At 48.6% G+C, this 19790-nt stretch overlaps 1 protein-coding gene across 2 annotated transcripts in view; it reads right to left on the reverse strand.

The window, feature by feature from the left end:
- Positions 1 to 19790, reverse strand: part of Ptpn11 (protein tyrosine phosphatase non-receptor type 11) — a 62740-nt gene that overhangs the window by 19085 nt on the left and 23865 nt on the right. For both annotated transcript variants that reach the window (XM_021162053.3, XM_085837101.1), the window contains exons 3-9: positions 19407 to 19601; positions 16284 to 16476; positions 14902 to 15018; positions 14494 to 14607; positions 6132 to 6228; positions 3337 to 3416; positions 3074 to 3232 (exon numbers count right to left, since the gene is read on the reverse strand). In XM_021162053.3, coding sequence (XP_021017712.1) covers positions 3074 to 3232; positions 3337 to 3416; positions 6132 to 6228; positions 14494 to 14607; positions 14902 to 15018; positions 16284 to 16476; positions 19407 to 19601 — 955 coding nt within the window. The remainder of the gene's footprint in view (positions 1 to 3073; positions 3233 to 3336; positions 3417 to 6131; positions 6229 to 14493; positions 14608 to 14901; positions 15019 to 16283; positions 16477 to 19406; positions 19602 to 19790) is intronic.

The following is a 19790-nucleotide window of genomic DNA, read 5'->3' on the forward strand; positions in this document are numbered from 1 at the left end:
GCTTTCTCTGTATCCAGACTCATCTGACACCAACCATACACTAGCTTCCCAAAACCAAGAACACAGTCTGCAATGGCTGTTGGCTTCAAGAACAGATTGGGGGGGGGGGGGGGAGAGCACACACCATATTGATGTATGTATTGAGTATTGGCACTTGGGAAGCAGAGGCAGGGAGGTCTCTGTGAGCTCAGGGCCAACCTGGTCTACATAGCAAGTTCCAGGCCTGCATAGTGGTACCCTGAACAGATGAACTGAAAGCTGAGTGTGCACACTTGTAGTCCCTGAAGACAGAGGCAGGAGAATCACTTCCAGTGTAAGTCTGGATTGCTCTACATAGTGAATAGCAGGCCAGTCAGAACTATATAGCAAGACCCTGTTTCAAAACAAACACCAGGGCAGGCAGCTGAGAAAGAAGTAACGATGACATAAAGGGAAGAGGCCTTGCCCAGCCGAAGAATGAGCCCGTGTTATCTCCAAGAGGAACAGTTCCATCATCTACCAATGATGAGTCCAAGGCAGAACATGCTCTGTTTCTGTCTTTCTGCAAACTTCAGTCAACCGTGACACTCACTTTCTAAAACCACCCATGTGAACATCAGCAAGGGAAGTTTACATCAAAGTCTAGAAATGCAGAGTAACTTACAGGTGGTGAAAAACAAGAGGACAGCTAGCTACAGAGCTTAGTAATGAACCCAGAGAGGACCCCAAGACAGAAGTAGCAGCTGATGGAATATGTGATGTTTTTATTCTAAATTCAGCCGCACCTCTGCATTTGACAGTCTGGTAGGATTTCTATCAATGCCAATGTAATGGTGCTGTTTTCTGACCAATCAATTCAGAGGATTGCTCTGGTCACTACAGAGGCCTCAACAGAGAACACAAAACCACCCTGCCTTGAAAAGAGACATTTCAGCTGACTCACAGCACCTGCGACCCTCTGCTTAGTGTTTTGCATGTTGCAGGACTGCTGCGTAGGAGAGCTGCCACAGTCTGGTTTTGCTTCTGTGCAGTGAGGGACACAGGCTGTAAACAAAGGCTGTCAAGAGACTCCAGGACTACTGTGCACACTCCCAGAGTGACATGAAGGACTGGGTCAAGGAGGTGAGGACTGGAGCTGAGCACAGGCACCAGGTACCATTCTGCCCAGGCTCTCTGCTCTGGAGTTTTCAACTGCACTTCCAATGGTGGCTAACCTGATTCCTCTGTTACAAGCCCACGACCTCTGTGCCAGATGAACTCTGACCTTTCCATCAAGCAGAAAGCAGGAACTGGGAAGAGCTGTAACTGAGAAGAGCCCAGGAACTCAGGACACCTAACATCACTGCTAAAGGCATGCAAAAGTACACCAACCAAAACCCTGCACCATCACTTGCCTCTCAGCTGCAAGGCTCAACTACCAAGAGCCCCACCTGTCTCAAGTTAGCTTCTATATGTGACTATGAAATTGCCCTCAATTTTATATAAGGCAATAGAGAATATCCAAACAAAAACTCTAACCAAAACACAATTAAAATCCAAGTATCAAAAACCTATAAATTGATTTCACTTTGGAATGATGCAAAGATAGCACAGTCTTTCAAGATGTCTGCTTTCCTGGAGGGGCAACACACTGGGTTCTAGGAACCTACAGCTTCTTAAGGAAATAGGAGCTCAGCTGAGGCTGGGGTGTGGGGTGGAACACAAAGGATGGCTAGGCAGCTGATACAAAGTAACACACAGTGGCCAGCAGTCTTGACATCCAATCTAAACAAGCACAGGCCACAGCCTGCAAAGAGTTAAAGGCAAAAACAACTCTTCAGCTGAGCACTCCACAGCACAGAGCAGAGGTTACAGGCCAATGTGTACTAACAGTGGAAGACACTAACTATCTATCAAGCACCACCAAGAGGCAGAATGGAGCTACTGTGGGAAAGCATAGCTGGGGATGAGCCCGGTGCAGAAGAATTCACATTAAAGTGACAGGAGGCTCTCTATGCTAGAGAGTGGATGGGTGGGACACAGGCAGCTGCAACCCTCACTGTAACGTCTCAACAGCCCAGGAGTGCAGTCTGGATGATACACCTCTGTCACCCGAGGAGCTCACTGTGACATCAGTGTGCTCTGCTCCCATAGGTCCCTCCTCCCTCTTCCCTTCTGCTTCTGGACCCAGTGGGGTAACACCTTACCTAACTTGCAGAAGAAAGTGTATGACACAAACAACAAAACTAGCACATATAGATGTAAAAACAGTGACTGCAAACACAGTCCCTGTGATTAAAACAGAAAAATCATGTCAAAAGGACAGAAAATATTAAAACACTCAAGCAACATATCTGGAACAAAACCACAATGGTTGCTGTGAACACGCACCAGCCAGGCCTGGGAGCAGCACTCGCCACTAAAGACACGGATGAGCAAAGCACATGTCCTGGCTCAGACAAAGGAAGAGATCCAAGACGACACCACCATGTAGACAGGGGCTAAGGGAGTGGCACTAAGGAGCCTTCTGTATGGGTTCCCTCAAAACCAACTGAGTGGAGTGGGGACATTCCACAGCGCTCCATGAACTCCAATCAGAAAGCACCGATAAGCACGCTGGACCCATGGTTGCTCACATGCATCCCAGCACTTAAAAAGGTAGGAGCATTAAGGGGTTCCTTTAGACACCAGTTTTTTCTACATAGTGCTCAAGGCTAGGCTGAACATAAAACACTGTATCTTTGAAAAGAAAAAGTTAGAAAAGAGGAGGAAGAGAAGGCAAATAAATACACACACTGAGACCTATCAGGTCCAGCCTTTTTTTTCAGAGGATCAGCCAGACCCACCTGACACATTCAATATTTTGTTGTTTGTTTTCTGAGACAGGGTTTCTCTGTGTAGCCCTGGCTATCTGGGAACTGCTCTGTAGACCAGGCTGGCCTCAACCTCAGAGATCTGCCTGCTTCTTTGTCTTGGATGCTGAGATTAAAGCCACACAGCACTACAATCCAGAGCACATTGCATAATTTGAGCAGTAAAGAATACTTTATCAGATGCTGGGCACACAGAGCCCAGAGCTGGGGGAGGGGTGGCATCAGAAAAGATAAGTGTGTACCTTCCCTCTCTCCACTTCCTTTGTGGTCATGACAATGACTCGAGAGTTCTCCTGGAACACCATCCGCCAGAAGTCATTCACCGTGTTCTGCAGGCAGCCTTGAGTGGCAATGTAACTCTTTTTGGGTTTGGAATTGTTGCACTTGGTCTCAAACTCAGGCTAGAAATCAGGAAGAAACGCCTTCAAGCATTTGAAAGATGGTGTCATTGGTATAAAGAGGCTTTCAACACATGACCATAAAACACAGCCAAAGTCGAGCTTACCATGATGATGTTTGCATTGATGTAATCAGAAACAGGCTCGTTAGGATCCCCATCGTGCAGAACGACCCTGGTATGATCAACTGAGGAGAAAGAGATGACAGCTGTCAGTCCTCAGCTTCAGCAGAAGCCAGCGGGGCTCAGGCCAGGCCAGTCTAACAATGACTTCCACAGGATCAAATCTCCAGTCAGCACATGTGCAACCCGACACACCACCGCACTTTCCCGGTCTCGGTGATGCTCTGGGGTACAGGCATAGGGTATGAGAACCATTTATGCTATCTTCATAATGTCTCATGGATCCAAAATTATTTCAACCCAAAAGGTTTGGGGTCCTGTTTTTCTTCCTATCTGGGTTTTGGTGACAAAAGCAGGGATTGAACCCAGAGCCTTACACATGCCAGGCAAACAGTGTGCCACTCAGCTATATCCCCAGCTGGTTTCTGGTTTTAAAAAAAAGACTAAAGTACTAACAATGACATCTAAGATTTTCAAAGCCACCTAGGGAAAGAGAGGTGGGCCCGAGTACAGACGAAACAAGACTGCACAGGAGCTGGCTACTCCTGAAGCTGGGCAACAATATGTCAGCTTTTGTATGTTGATATATTTCACATGTTCTATAACAAAAGGTTTCTTAAGGAGTCAGAGTAAAATACAGTGTTTGTAAGACAAGATTCATAAAGTATGAGTTGTCTTAATTCTGTCTGTACAAAAATACATTATCAGTATAAAATTCTGAGCGCTCTATCAAAACCAACGTATTTCACGATGGCAATCAGAAGCAAGGCTGGCTATGTTTCATGGATAGAATTTTGATCTTCTGCCTCGTCCCGTCCCCCATCTTTAAAGAAATAAGATGTGCACTCATAGGATGGTGCAGGCCTGGAATCCCAGCTACACAGAAGGATGAAACGGAAGAACCACAAGTTCAAAGCCCACCTGGGCAACTTATGAAACTGTCTGAAAAAAAAAGGATTTAGGAAAGGGGTTGGTGATGTAGCCCTGGGTCCAATCACCAACATAGAAAAGAAAGAAGAAGGGTCAGAGGACACACTGATTGATTGGGGTCAGAGGACACACTGATTGATTGGGGTCAGAGGACACACTGATTGATTGGGGTCAGAGGACACACTGATTGATTGGGGTCAGAGGACACACTGATTGATTGGGGTCAGAGGACACACTGATTGATTGGGGTCAGAGGACACACTGATTGATTGGGGTCAGAGGACACACTGATTGATTGGGGTCAGAGGACACACTGATTGATTGGGGTCAGAGGACACACTGATTGATTGGAGTCAGAGGACACACTGATTGATTGGGGTCAGAGGACACACTGATTGATTGGGGTCAGAGGACACACTGATTGATTGGGGTCAGAGGACACACTGATCGACTGGGGTCAGAGGACACACTGATTGATTGGGGTCAGAGGATACACTGATTGATTGGGGTCAGAGGACACACTGATTGATTGGGGTCAGAGGACACACTGATTGATTGGGGTCAGAGGACACACTGATTGATTGGGGTCAGAGGACACACTGATCGACTGGGGTCAGAGGACACACTGATTGATTGGGGTCAGAGGACACACTGATTGATTGGGGTCAGAGGACACACTGATCGACTGGGGTCAGAAGATACACTGATCAACTGGGGTCAGAGGACACACTGATTGATTGGGGTCAGAGGACACACTGATCGACTGGGGTCAGAGGATACACTGATCAACTGGGGTCAGAGGACACACTGATCGATTGGGGTCAGAGGACACACTGATTGATTGGGGTCAGAGGACACACTGATTGATTGGTGGTTAGCAAAGCAGCAGACAGGTCATTTGAGAAACAGTAAGCAACTGATTCCTTCAGCTTTCCCTACAGCTGCACTTTACAGTGAGAACCTCCTCTGAAGGGGTGAAATTTAGAAATAAAAATAATGAGGTCCTCCAAGCCCCCGGGACCCCTATTCAGTTCCACATGATTCTCTGCAAACTCTGGTTTGCTTGTCTCATGAAAGCAATGCCTCCTCCCGCTCCCAGCCTCACCTACACAAGTCAGACAGCCATGTGGAATGAACACGAACACACACACACACACGAACACACACACACACATGAACACACACACATGAACACACACACACACACACACAGAGGCGCGGGTTTCTGACCAGGGCTGGGGCTGCGGCATGGTGGCAGAGTGCTCGCTCACCCTGAGTGATGAGATCTGCCCTTCACTTTCCCAGTGCTCAGACAAAAAACAAGTGCCCTGCTTTCATCTACACAGTTCTAGATTAGGTAACATCAAAATGTGCAGCAGCAGAGTGAGCGCCAGCCTGTGCAGTGATGGGGTCCTCACTGAAGGCCCTAGTGCCCTGCCACCGTGTGTATAGTACAGGGGGCTCAGCTTTGGGTGTTCACAAGGTCCCTTCCTTGTCGCAGGAGCTGAGCCAGCAGAAGGTGATGATGAGCCCAGTAGGCTCTCCTTTCTCCGAATGGGAAACAAAGGCCCAGAGGAGAGGCACCTACCTCTAACTCACAGATTTGTCAAGAGGAACAGAGACACAACTCAGCCCATGAGGCACTTGCCTGAGTCTGACTCTCGAGACACGATAAGCCTCAAGGTTGGTATATGTAAGTAACACAACCAGGAGAGTACCACAGAGAGCCGCTACTGCAGCTTTCTTTCCTGGCCTCAGGAGGGCATCAGTCCCATCACGGCTGGTTATATTAGCTAGCATGTGACCCCAGCGCACATTGACTGCTACTGAGGCAGGAGACAGATACTCACAGGGCAGGATGTTTTTGTATCTGTTTTTGTTTTTATTTTCTTGTCTCTGTCCTTCTTTTCGGCTGTAGAGAAGTTTGCATTCCTGTTGCTGGAGTGTCTAGAAACAGAGAAGAGGAAATGTTACCATGTATCAGACGTGCCCTATAGAGGGAAGTCAAATGGCTCACATCTGAGACCTGAGCTCAGTCCCCACAAACTACATGTGAAAGAGAAGAACATCTGAAAGCTGTCCTCTGACCTCCACACACACACCATGGTATGAGCCATCCATGTGTGTGCGCACACACACATATACATACACAAGTAAATCAACAAAGGGAGGGAGGGAGGGAGGGAGGGAGGGAGGGAGGGAGGGAGGGAGGGAGGGAGGGAGGGAGGGAGGGTCAAACAACAAAACTCTACCCAGTCACACAGAACAACTCTGCCTCTGCCACTCTATAGTCTGTCTAGAGACTATATTTCACCTGGAAAGATGGTCACAGTTAGTCACACTCACACAATGGGATGTGAGCCACATGCTTACGCTGACCAGGGTACACACCAACGGCAGAAGCACATGCACCAGGGAGAAAGCATGGACGTGGCGTTCAGTAATCCTTGCCTTCTTTTTTGTTTCAGTGACCCGGCCTGTTTACCTTAGCTGTTTTGCCCCTAAACTTGCTACAATGGGTGTAAGAAAAACACGAGGCCGGCACTGGTGAGAGCCAGCATAGGGTTTGCAGGCATCAAGCACACAGTGCAGGGTCTTCAGCCCTAGAATATGGACACAGGAGAGGCAGAAGCAGCTTGGTGTCACCAGATGACAAGACGCCCAGCTTTGGGGTCCGGTCCTCTTATGTCATGCCCAAGTCAGCGCCTTAATGACAGCTGTGTCCAGAGCTGCTGCCCTACACTTCCCCCAGGAAACCTGGACAAAATGCAAGTTGACCCAGAAGGAAAAAGCAGGGAGCAAGATGGATTCCAGAAGAAAGCACTGGACAGCTCTGAGGGGCAAAGAACTGGGGATGCCATCAAGGAAAGAGATAAAGCATAAAGGGAGACTGGCCCAGGCGGGAAAAGCCAGGCTGAGGCAGTCAGGGAGATTCGTTTTTCGAAATGACAAAAAAAAAAAAAAAAAAAAAGAATCTCTTTAGCTCTCAGCAAGCCTAGCTTGTCAGTTATGTGTTGCTGAAGGTGGAGCCTGGGGTCTCTGATGTACGCTAGGCAGTGATCTGCCACAGAGCCCTTAAGCCGTTTTTGATAGAAAATCACAGACAGACAAATGAGGAGGGTGAGAGGCAGTTAAAATGAGAGAAAGAGTTCCTCTATGATGCGTCTAACAGCGAGCAGCCTGGGAAGCTCTCTGCAAGGAGAGGCAGAGCTATCCAGCAGGACAATGGAGCCTGCACCACTTCACTTAGCTGAGATGTCAATGATGGGGGAAATGCTGGGGACTTAAAACAAGTTTGTGACTCAGTCTCAACATGCAAAGTTCAGCCTTGGCACATGGCACACAATGCAAGTCTTTAGCTGGTGGGGACCCAAGCAGAAAGAAAATAAGATCTGTAGACCTGGACAATGCAATGCTTATATGAGTTTTTTTAAACTCGTTCAGATCAAGTAATTAAAGTCATTTGCCTTCTGGGAGCTGGCATTCCCTGACCTTGAGCTGGCCACAAAGGCAATGAGGTGGACAGGCCACAGGGATGATATTCAAAAATAACTGCATGCATTGAGGGGATCCAATCCTTCAGAGCAGCCAGAGCGAGGAGCAGGGAGGGGAGGTGCCCTGGCAATGGTGACAGGGTAAGGGCCTGCAGCTTTACTAAAACTTGGCAGTAACTTGTGACCATAACCTATGATTCAAATGTCATGTGATGTTTATTCATAAGGACATGTTGCAGCTCATCTCTGTAAAAGGTAGGGCCGTGCACCTCCCTAATTTATCTTAGCTCCTGCAATGAGGGTGCTATCAAGAATGACCTTGACAAGAAAACTCAAAGAGCTTTCAGGAGCTCTATGCAACATTCCCAACTGCCTCTTGCACATGCTGTGGAGGTCATGTCAGGCTGTGAGCCCTGAGGACCCCAAGGGCCAAGCCCAGGCCCTGCATCCAGGCAGTTGGGTGCTGACTGACAGCAGTGAGCGGCCTTCATGGATAACAAATGGATGACGCCTACCCCAGCTTTCCCTCCATGACTCTGCAGCCCATCCCTACGCATGTCCAGGGCCCAAACTGCTCAGACCTCTTCAGTCCTACAATGAGGGCAGCTAGATAGCCAGTAAGATCTCAGCAGTTGCTGGGCAGTGGTGGCGCACGTCTTTAATCCCAGCACTTGGGAGGCAGAGGCAGGTGGATTTCTGAGTTCGAGGCTAGCCTGGTCTACAGAATGAGTTCCGGGACAGCCGGGGCTACACAGAGAAACCCTGTCTCAAACAAACAAACTAACAAACAAACAAAAAAGATCTCAGGAGTTAGGATTGTCTATCCTCTGTCTCCAGAGGCACTCCAGCTGTAGCTGAGATTAGCAGGTAGCCTCTGCCAAAACCACTTCCTTCTGGGCACCAGGCTAATGGGAACAGGAGTCTGACTGTATCCCGTAGCCCTTCCCTACTCCAAGGTGTATGTTCTACAGTGTCCCGTTTACCAGCAGTCCTGTGAACCTGCATGTCACTCAGCAACTGCACTGAAGACAACGCAAAGCCAGGCAGAAAAAAAAAAAAACAAAAAAAAAAAAAACAAAAACCTAGGACACAGACTGTTGACATCATTTCCCAGGAATTACAACCAAACCATGGGCTCTCAGAAGAGAAGTCTAAGCAGAGCCAGAAGTGGAGAGATACCATCCCACTATGCAACCTCAGGAAATGTGAGAAGGGGCTGGAGAGATGGCACAGCAGTGAAAGTCCTGCTGCTCCTCCACAGGACCTGGGCTTGGTTCCCAGCACCCACCCAGCAGCTCACATTTCAAGGGAATGAGATCTGATATTCTAGGAATAGCCTCTCCACAGGTACTGCATGCACGTGGAACACAGGCATTTATGCAAGGAAAACACCCATACACCCAAAAGGCTTTGTGAAAGACAAAGCGCTCATCTATGCTGGGTCTGGGATGGCTCTTCTGCAGAAGTCATGGGGCCACAGAGAAATGAAGGGAGCACGGGATAGTCCAACTCCAAGAAGGGCAGGGTGAGACTGGGCAGTATGTCTAGACTCAGTGCATGAGGAAGAGGAAGGCTGAGAAGAAATGAAGTCAGGAAACTGGCAGAGGACCAAGGGAGCAGGCAAGGCAGGGCAATCTCAGGCCAGTGGAAGGAAACACACATGGCCAACTTGGAACGGAACATGAAACAGCTTCTCCCAAGCTGAAACCGTCTGTCATCTGCCACCATGAGGACGTCTTTCTGACTTTTCTTGAGTCAGATTCTTGGTTCTTCACAATGAAAATGCCAGGCTTCCAAAAGGAAAAAGGAGTCACTGAAGGTTCCTGAATAGAAAGGCACATGGGAAACGCTGAGATTTGCATAAAGGATGTTACAGCATCAGAGGCAGGGGATGCGATGGAGAAGCTCAAGTCTTCTCAAGTAGGAGACCTGAACATCAGGCTGAAATCCTCTCTCTATGCCCTGCCCACCTGAGCCACCCCACACAGGCACCATTTCTTCATGCATCTGGAGATAGAATTAGGTGCCCACCTAGCTCAATGGTCAGAGAGGCCCAATGCTCAGCAGGACGCAGATCATGGAAATGCCTTCCTTTCCAAAAAAGGCAGGCATGGGAGGGAACAACAGTTCTGGTCATGGGAGAAAGAGAAGGAAATTGCATCAAGGGCATCAATGGTCCAGCCTTCAGCTCCAGAGCAATGCGCAACTTCCAAAGACATGGAGCAAAAGTAACGTTCTGTCTCTAGAGGAAGAGGACCAGCTTGGGAGGCATGAGTCTGAAAAGCAAAGACAGTAAGCAGCAGAGTGGAAAACCGCCCAAACCATGGAGTCAGAGCACTAAAGCATCGCACACTTATGGGTGCTGGGTCAGTCAGGAGGAGAACACAGGGGCAGCAGGACAGGCAGCAGGAAAGGAAAGGAACAAAGCAGGGTTGTGCTCCTGCTTCAAGATGCAAGGGAGGAAATGGGGAGCTGAGCAGAGAAGGGAAACAGAGGAAGAGAGGGATGGGGAGGGAAAGAACCTGCCTTGGCAAGGCAAAGCATGGTGGTGGGTACCTGTGAACCCAGTACTTAGACAACGAGGTCAGCAAAGGCTTGTCCCAAATACTGAAAAGGGGGAAGGATGCTGAGGGTGTAGCTCAGTTGGTAGTGGGTTTACGCAGCACACACAAGGCCCTTGGCCCAGTCCCCAGCACTATAGAAACTGGCTACTTGGAAGGTAGAGACAAGGAGTTCGAGGTCTCTCCAGCCTCAGGGAGCTTGAGGCTAGCCACCTGAGCTAGCTATACACAACCTTGCCTCAAATAACAAAAAAACCTCAGTGGCATCCACAGGGAGATGCCACAACTAAAGAAGGCTCAAGACATAAGGAGCTAAAAAGGAACAGAAGCTGCAGAAGGGCACTCACAGCCTGGGAAGCAGCAGTAACGTCCTCTTCCTCCACAGCACAGGGTACCAGAAGGAAAGAGCATAGGGAAAATGGAATGCCAGAACCAAGGCCAACAAAACCCTAAAGAGAACGCACCAGGCAGAGAGCTGTGCTATCAGAAACTGGACAGAGCTCAGACGGAGGGAGGAGGCCTCAGACCCCGACACTGCTGTTCTGGGGGCCTCCAGGGAATGCTCTGGTTTGCCACTAGCCTGTGACCTGGAGCATTTGGGGTCTGCAGCTAGTCTGACTGGGGGCTGTCCTTCAATGTCGACCGCTTAGTCACCAGGGGAATATGTCCAGTAGAGATCGCCAGCAAGAATTATCACTCCAGACAGCACCCAGGGTGCAGCTAAAGGCTTGTTTCTGTAAAGGATGACTGCCTCTGAGGAGAGACAGTGCCTACAAGCAGGACAGAGTCCCTTTGGAGAAATCGGGGATAGCAGCTGAAGGCCCTAGGGCTCCTCCCAGCCAGAGGCCAGCAGAGCTAACGGGCAGGACATGTCAGGCACCCTCTGAAGGGAAGAGACTGCACAGCAGAAAACTGAAATTACTAAGGAAAGGAAAAAGGAGTTAAAACACTGGGGAAGTAACCCCAGTAAAGCAAATGTCCTATGGTTCTGTCTGGTTGGAATTTAAGGGTTTTGTCTGTTGGGTTTTCTCCCCTTTATCATGTATTGAGATTTAATCAGAAACACTGAGTTCAGAAACTAAAGTCTTCCTGAAATCCAGCCTGTGAGCCTAAATCACAATGCCTGAGGCATGAGGGATGTCAAATCTCAGCTGCACACAGCCCTGGGTTCCATTGGGGACTCAGGGATGAAAGCAAGCTGTCCATCAGTGAAGCAAAGCCCAGCACACTGCCCCATGCCACCAAAGCATCAGTGGCACTGCTCCACGCCACCACAGCATCAGTGGCAGCCCCTCTGTCTGGAGTCTGGAGCAAGCGTCTTGCTTAGCCCAATGCAGCTCTCTGAAGGAGCTCAGGTTCAATGCAACCACAAAACTTTATTTGAAGTCTACTTGGGAGTCAGAGGGTTGGGGGCTGTCTGCTGGAGTAGGAGGATATAAGGAACCAAATGGAATTGTCCTAGGACCCTCACTGCACTGGTCACTTTCCTAGATGACACATGCCCTCTTGTTCCCTCAGCAGTACATCTGGGCAAAGTATTTCCTTCCTCCAATAGACTCACAGAAGTTATCTGCGTCTCTGGATGTGTGATGCATTAAACCAACAGCCACGTGGATTATTCACAGATCCCTACTCACACATTTAACAGGAAGGAAGTACCCAGCTCACAGTGGGGATGGGGAATGGGGAAGGCTCCCCTGAGAAAACTCCCAGAGGGAGAAGCTGAAGACTGAAGAGGTATCCAAAACAAACAAACACACAAAACTCTTAACAGTCCCAAGTTAAAGCTGATGGGTTCACAACCTGCTCCCTCCAGCCTCCTCCTAATAACAGCACCCTGCAGCAACTCAAGTAGTAGAATTCAGGCTCCTTTGAAAGCTCATCAGAGTGCACTTCGAAAGGTGAGATCCACCACCACCCCACCCCACCCCCAGCCCCAATCAGAGCACACCGTGGAACACAGGATGCTGCACTGATCATTCTCCAGGAAGCAGTTCTGACATGCTCATAACAGTGTTCTGCAGGTGAGGCTCAAACTTTAGCTTCAGGGATTGAAACTATAATGGGAGTAAACTTCCAACAACCCAACCTGCAGTGGTCTTTCTTCCTTAGCCTCATGGACCCAACTCCAGTTTCAATGGGCAGTTTCTTAAGGCTGACTTCCCTGGAGAGCTGGGGACAATCTGAGATCTCATCTGCAGGACCCACCCCTCAATGCTCTGACTTACTGTATAACCCCAACAATACAGATGGGAAACTGACTGGTTCACCACACACAAAGCCACTCACTTTTTCCTTTTATGCTATTATTGGTGTACAAAAAACAGACTGAACTCATGTTCATCTACAATTTGTTTTCCACGGCCACCGAGCAAAGGGTGGTGCATACTGGAATCCCAGCAGTTGGGAGGTAGAGATGAGGGACTAGCAGCTAGGCAGATCCTGGACTGGGAGGTAGATCGAGAAAGGAACACAGATAGACAGGGAGGATGGCAAGACCCCAGCTTCTTCCTCTCCTGAGAGTAAGGTCTGGCGGGCTTTGGTTTCCCACAGCAGGGCCAACTCCTGGCTGAAATGGTACAGACTATGTTCAAGGCAAACCTGAACATGTCTACCTGAAGCTGTAGTCTATCATCTCCTCTGTGCTACACTCAGAAGACTCAGAGCTGGGGGCTGCAAAGATGGCTCAGCATCTCCCCAGCTCCTCTTTCTCTCTTCACCCTCATGTTGAAGACTATATTAAAATATCCTTTACTTTATAGTAATTAATACACTGGAAAACAGTATTTTATTGACAACCAAGTATGTACTACTGGCTATGCCCTTGTGGCAAAAGGCTCATCTTTATAGAAATATTCAATCTTGAAAAAAAGAGGAAGATAATATGGAGTGCTGCTAAGTGGGACAGCACAGGCTCTGCCTGCACAAAGTCCTGCACTGGATCCGCAGGACCAATCACTAAATAAATAATTTAAAGATGGCCACATGGCTCACTCTGCTCTCATCACACCTTCACTGACACCTTTATCCCTGCCTCTCTCAACAGGAAACTTCGGAATGGTGTTCAAAGAGTCCACCCCAATGGCTCGTATGAGACCAGACCCAAGTTCTAGTCCCTATGCATCACTGCAGAGTAAACACCAAGAATGTTCTAGGATGGGCCCATCTCCAGGGCTGAGATTATCAATATCTGTGCTAAGGAGGGTGGACAGTCTACTCGACCTCTCTGACCTCACACTCCTCTGTGGAATGGAACTCGCACCTCTCTCTGAAAGCTGTCTGGCACATGGAGGCACAAACAGCTGTTGAATCCTCAAGTCCTACACAAAGCATAGACTAACCAGTCCCGTGAAACAGAAAGGAGGGAGAGGAAGGGGGAAATGGAGGAGGGTGCGTGTTAGCTGCATTCCAAACTATCAAAGAATAAATTTAAAATATTCTCTAAAATGGGCATGGGATGGCAGAAGCAGGCAGATCTCTAAGCTGGAGGCCAACCTGGTCTACTGAGCAAGTTCCAAGGCCAGCCAGGGCTACATAGAGAAGTCCTGTCTGGAAAAACCCAAACAAAATATAAACGTAGACAGTGCACAGACATTTGTAGGTTTGTGCCGTGTGCAGACATGAGTGACATAAGGTGAGTGACTGTGGAGGGAAAGAGGACAGAAGATTTGTCTGTAAAGCTCTGGTCAAAGGAGCAAGGAGAGAAAGACAGACAAACCAGAGGACACACAGGTCGGCAGCATATGAGCGCACAGGGCCACAGTCAGGCCCACACACGAGCAGGGCTCGGGACAGAGGTCAGCCCCTTCACTTCCCTGCTACACTGTGAACTCACAGCCAGGCCCCTTCTCCTGGCCTCACACATGGCACTGAAGCTGCCGTTTGCCTGAAGCCCCTCAGATGCCAGAGAAATTCTATCCTTCTGCTTTCCTGGGGTCCTGCCAGTGGTCTGAACCAAAAAGTAAATGGAGCCGCTGGCACATCTGTCTGAGACAAGCTGCCAACCTTTCCCAGGAACACAATGCCCCTCTGCTTCAAAGAAGTCTCTCAGCAACTGGCCACACACACAGCAAAGTAAGCCAGGCCCCAGTGCAGCCCTCTCACCTGTTTAAACATCATCTAATAGCACACAGAAAAACAAGTTGTCAGTGACTTACCTCAAACTCTTCCCAAAAGCCCTGCTTGACTTTATCTGTGGTCTCAGCCAGCTTGCTTAACTCTCGAACCCGGCTTTCAATTTCAGCAGCATTGATACGGGTTGTGTTGAGGGGCTGTTGTGTTCAGCAGTGGTAGAAAAGGAGAAAGCATGTTATAAACAGTATCAATGCAGAAAGAAAAAGACTTCACAGAAGCAAAGGCAGGAGACACATCATCCCAAATTGGGGGGGAGGGGTCACTGAAGCAGATCAGCGCCTCTTCTTGTCAGATGTGTGGTAATCCCTGTGTGCTGAGTGTGCTCCCGCCATGGTAAATGTGCCATCAGAGGCCCAAAGCAACAGGGTCACGTGGCTGTGGAATGACCCTTAAGCCCTTTCCCCTGTTAGTCAGTCCTCATGGATCCTGACCTGCTTGAGCTGCAGGACTGTGCCCAGCGTTTCCACCATGGGGTTCTTCTTGTAATGCTCCACCAGGTCTGTAAGAGAGTCAAAGCGCTCTCCCCCACCAACGTCGTATTTCAGCTCCTTTCAAAACCAAACAGATGGCGCCATTACCTCATGCTACATTCCTGTCTTCCCACCTGCCTGCAGCCACTATGTTCTTAGTGACATGAACCTGTGCACAGACGTGTCTGTCTAGAGAGCATGATGAGAATAAGACACACATGTATCATGTTAACATACCTCGTGTCCACGTCATCACAGTGGAGCCACACTTGGCCTTGACAAGAGAACCCTGTCATTGGTGGCAGGAGAGCCTCCCAGTAAAGCAAATGATCCAAGTGTGAAAGGAGCATACAGTGTCCCCTCATTTATATGTAGTATCCAAGGAAAAAAGTCCAAGACACAGTGACAAGAGGTCAAACAGTGACTATGAAGGACTTAGGGGCAGGGGAAGGTACTGGTGACACGCAGACCCACAGATGCTCTGGATGGTGAACAGGCTCAGGAGCCCCAGTCAGAAGCAGACGACAACAGTGTTGCATACTCTGGAGATTGGCTGGGAGGGCATCTGAAGTAGTGTGCAGTGAGTGATGGGCACACTGAACTAGCCAACTGCAGAAACCTGAACTGTAATCAACTGAAACCTAGAGACTGACTCCCAGAAACAGAAACCCCAACAGCACCACCGTACTCTGAAGGACAGGAAGCGGCAGTGCTGAGGAGGCAGGGGCGGCAAGGGAGGCTGGGGAGGCAGGGGAGGCAAGAGAGGAAGGAGGGGAAGCAGGAGACTGCAGCTCAGTGATGGGACAGGTACTAGGCTCCATCCCAGCACCAAAGACAATAAGTGGCATAAAATGTAATTAAATCAAAATCAAATGTAAACTCAATCATGACACAACACACTTCCCATCACCTCAGACTCCTCACCATGCCTCTGCCCAGTATCACATGATGTCACGTGTACAACCATGGTGCTGTACACTAGGGAATGTGACAAGAAAGCAGTCTGTGTGTGTTCAGATAGACACAGGATGCTTTTCTGAAGTCTGCTGACCCCAGGGGTGCACCCACAGACATGGGAGGGACGGTGCAGTGTCACCAGCCAATGGGCTTCAGGACAGTCATGGATCCATACAACCCATCTCAGAAAAACAGAAACAAAACAGCCAACAGAAAAACACAGCAACAACAAAAAGGAAAGAAACAACAGTGCTTCAAAATGATGAACCCCACACGGGGTGCAGCCAAGCAAGGACAGAAGGACAGGCGGTGTGCTGGTGTCTAGTCCTCTCAGCAGAAGCCCCCAATGCAGCTGCTGCGGGCCCACAGTCCCCATGGTGCTCTACCTGACAGCGGATCATGACGTGGGTCACTTTGGACTTGCCGTCGTTGCTCTCCCCTTTGTCATCACCAGTGCGCACAGAGAGAACGAAGTCTCCGGGGTGGCTCTGGCTCTCTCGAACGAGGAAGCTGCCATGCTTGCCCTTCTCCGTCAGCAGCTTCTCTGCTTCTTTTCCAGACAAGTGACCATGGAACCACCTGTGAACATATTTGACAGGGAACAAGTTGAGCTCAGCTGCGGTGTGTGCACGGCACATTCTCACGGACCACACACACTCACTCTGCTCAGCACAGGCTCCTGACACACAGCTTCCTCCAGAGGGTACTGTCTGACAGGCAGTCTACATCTCGGACAGGAAAAATGACAAAGATATGTTAAAAATGACAACTAAAATTTGATTTTCTTTTTTGAGGCAGTCTCACTGTGTGACCCAGGTTGGTCTTGAGCTGTAGACCGTCCTGCCTCAGGCTCCTAAGTGCCAATATTGTGAGCGCTGCCACCACATCTGGCCTCCATTAAATCTTTTAAAGGAGCTCAGAATCACTGGAAAACAATGTCCACAAGACAATGATGGTGCACACCTTTAATCCAAACACTGGAGAGGCAGAGGCAGGTGGATCTGAGTTCTAGACCAGCCTGGTCTACAGAGTGAGTTCCAGGACAGCCAGGGCTACACAGAGAAACCCTGTCTCAAAACCAAACCAAACCAAACCAAACCAAACCAACCAAAAAAAACTATATCCTCAATGCTTCCTATTTCCTCTTAAATCTCCCATCTTTTAAAAACACAATTTAGGTAAGAAAGTTACAACTGGGTGTGGTGGTACATGCTTATAATTCATGTGCACTGCTAGCTTTAGTCAACTTCATAGAAGCTACCATCACTTGGGAAGAGACAGCCTCAATTGAGAAAATGTCCCTACCAGACTAGTCTGTGGGCTAACCTACTGCACATCTTCTTAATTGATGACTGATGGGGGAGGGCCCATCACTGCTGTTAATGCCACCCTTTGGGTAGTGATCCTGGGGACTATAAGAAAGCAGGCTGAGCAAACCAGGAGGGCAGGCCAGTAAAGACCATTCCTTCATGGCCTCTGCATCCGTTCCTGCTTCCAAGGTCCTGCCTCGAGTTCCTGCCCTGACTGCCCTGGATAACAGACTATAAGCTGTAAGGTGAAGTAAGCCCTTTCCTCTCTAAGTTGCTTTTGGATATAGCATTTTATCCCAGCAACAGAAACCCCGACGGAGACCCCATCCACTGAGGAGAGGAGACCGAAAATGAAGAGCACGAGGTCATCTGCAGCTACACAGCCTTCTGGAGACAGCCCAGCCTACATGAGGCCTGGACTCCAACAACAAACAAACAAGTGATCAGAGACAGGGGATCACATGAACCTGCTCCCGCTGTGCCACTAGATACAAAGGGATCTTTGCTGTAAGCTAATTCAAAGCATTTCAGATTTTTCCCTATTTCCAACCTAATTGTACTTGTCTCTGACTCTGCTGTTCAGGTCTTCAAACTACACTGGGTTATCCAGTCAAGCTTTAATGGTGTTCCATCCTGGAGCAGGGACAGGGGTTTCCTTAACAATGTGAGTTCCCATGGACAGAGAGAACAACGTCTACATCGGACCAAGACATCTGTACTTTAGCTAGTGTGCTAGGGAGTCTTGATACAGGCTGCCCAGGGTCATCAGATGGCAGACTCTAAGACCAAGGCTCTTAACTTAAGCTGTCACAGAAACATCCTGACACAGTCACTCGAACGCCATGGCTTTAGGTAAGGAAGAAGCTAACCCGAGCAGTAACACTCATCACCAAAGACTTGGTAGCATTCTTCCATCTACATGCCCCTGGAAAGGCACGTGCAGATCTAAAGCAGGTGGAGACAGCTTGAGACTACAGTATTAGCCAGAGAAACAAATTACTAGCAGATAGGACAGAAAGCTGGGAAAGGCAAGATCCAGGATCTTCAGTGAGAGAGGAGAATGCAAAGCCAATGCCAGGTAAATAAAGCAAGTACCAGCTCTCAACTCCCAACACCACCACCCTCCCATCCCCCAACGCACATAGGAAGAATGCCACAACATGGCAGTTCTTTCTCTACAGACACAGATGTGCTACACATTTGGGAGAGAATGTTAAAAGCTGATGAGAAGCTGGTCCTTCAGGACTCTGCTTTCCCACTTCTGGCCTGACCTCTGTTGGTACTGTTGCTAAATAACTGGTCAGAGCACCTTGTAGCACCGCTGCTATTTCGGCATCTCAAGCTCCATGTTCTCTGCCCCAACTCCCAAAGCTCATCAGCTGTTGATAAAAGTTACAATTAAAGCACATTCTAAATCTACCCGGAGAAAACGTAGGAGCCCTATAGAATCTGTGTAAGGAACACTAACTGCAGCTGCCAATACTCTGACACTGCAGGCAGGGGATGTAGCTCAGTATATAGAGTGCTTTGCTAGCATGCACCAAGCCTATGTTCAATCTCTAGAACCACGTAAGCCAGACATGGCGAAGCATGCCCGTAACCCTAGTGCTAACTCAGTGGGTAAAGGCAGGGACAGGAATTCAGTCATCCTCAACTACACAAGCTATACAATAAGTTCCAGGCAAACAAACAAAAACACATCTTAAAAATGACAGCATGAAAATTTTATATGGGGCTGGAGAGATGGCTTAGTGATTAAGAGCGCTGACTGCTCTTCCGAAGGTCCCGAGTTCAAATCCCAGCAACCACATGGTGGCTCACAACCATCCATAACAAAATCTGATACCCTCTTCTGGAGTATCTGAGGACAGCTACAGTGTACTTACATATAATAAATAAATAAATCTTTAAAAAAAAAAAAAACTTTATATGCCTCAGTACAGGGGAACATCAGGGCCAAGAAGTGGGAGTGGGTGGGAAGGGGAGAGGGGGAGGGTATGGGGGACTTTTGGGATAGCATTTGAAATGAATGTAAATGAAGAAAATACCTAATAATAATAATAAAAAAAAAGAAACGTGGAAAAAGAAAAAAAATGACAGCATGAGGGATAGACACCAGCCTCTGGAGTCACACAGATCATATGCATCCCACAAAGTGGGCTTACAATACACTGACCTGGTCACGAAGATGTCACTGACCTTTCAGAGGTAGGGTCTGCACAGTTCAGCGGGTACTTGAGCTCGATAACATCTCCATTCTTCTCTTTCAGCTGCCCATGGTGTTCCATGTAATACTGGACCAGTTCAGCCAAGGTGGCAAACTTCTCCCCACCATAGAGGTCATAGTAGTCCCCAGTGTTCTGAATCTTGATGTGGGTAACAGCTCCATTTCTTCTAAAATAGTCCATTGGGAGAAGGCGTATCAAAGAGTTGGAAAAAGAGACCTCATATTCAGTGGAAGATTTCACCCAAGCACCAGAACTAACCCAAAGGAAAGATTTAACCCCTCCCTGAAACTAGAGATCAAATAACCCCATTAACTATGGCAACCCACAGCACTGTCTATGCCTCGAACCTGCGAAG

The sequence above is a fragment of the Mus caroli genome, unplaced genomic scaffold (assembly GCF_978045245.1).
Source record: "Mus caroli unplaced genomic scaffold, Mus_caroli_1 scaffold_4, whole genome shotgun sequence".
Lineage (NCBI taxonomy): Eukaryota > Metazoa > Chordata > Mammalia > Rodentia > Muridae > Mus > Mus caroli.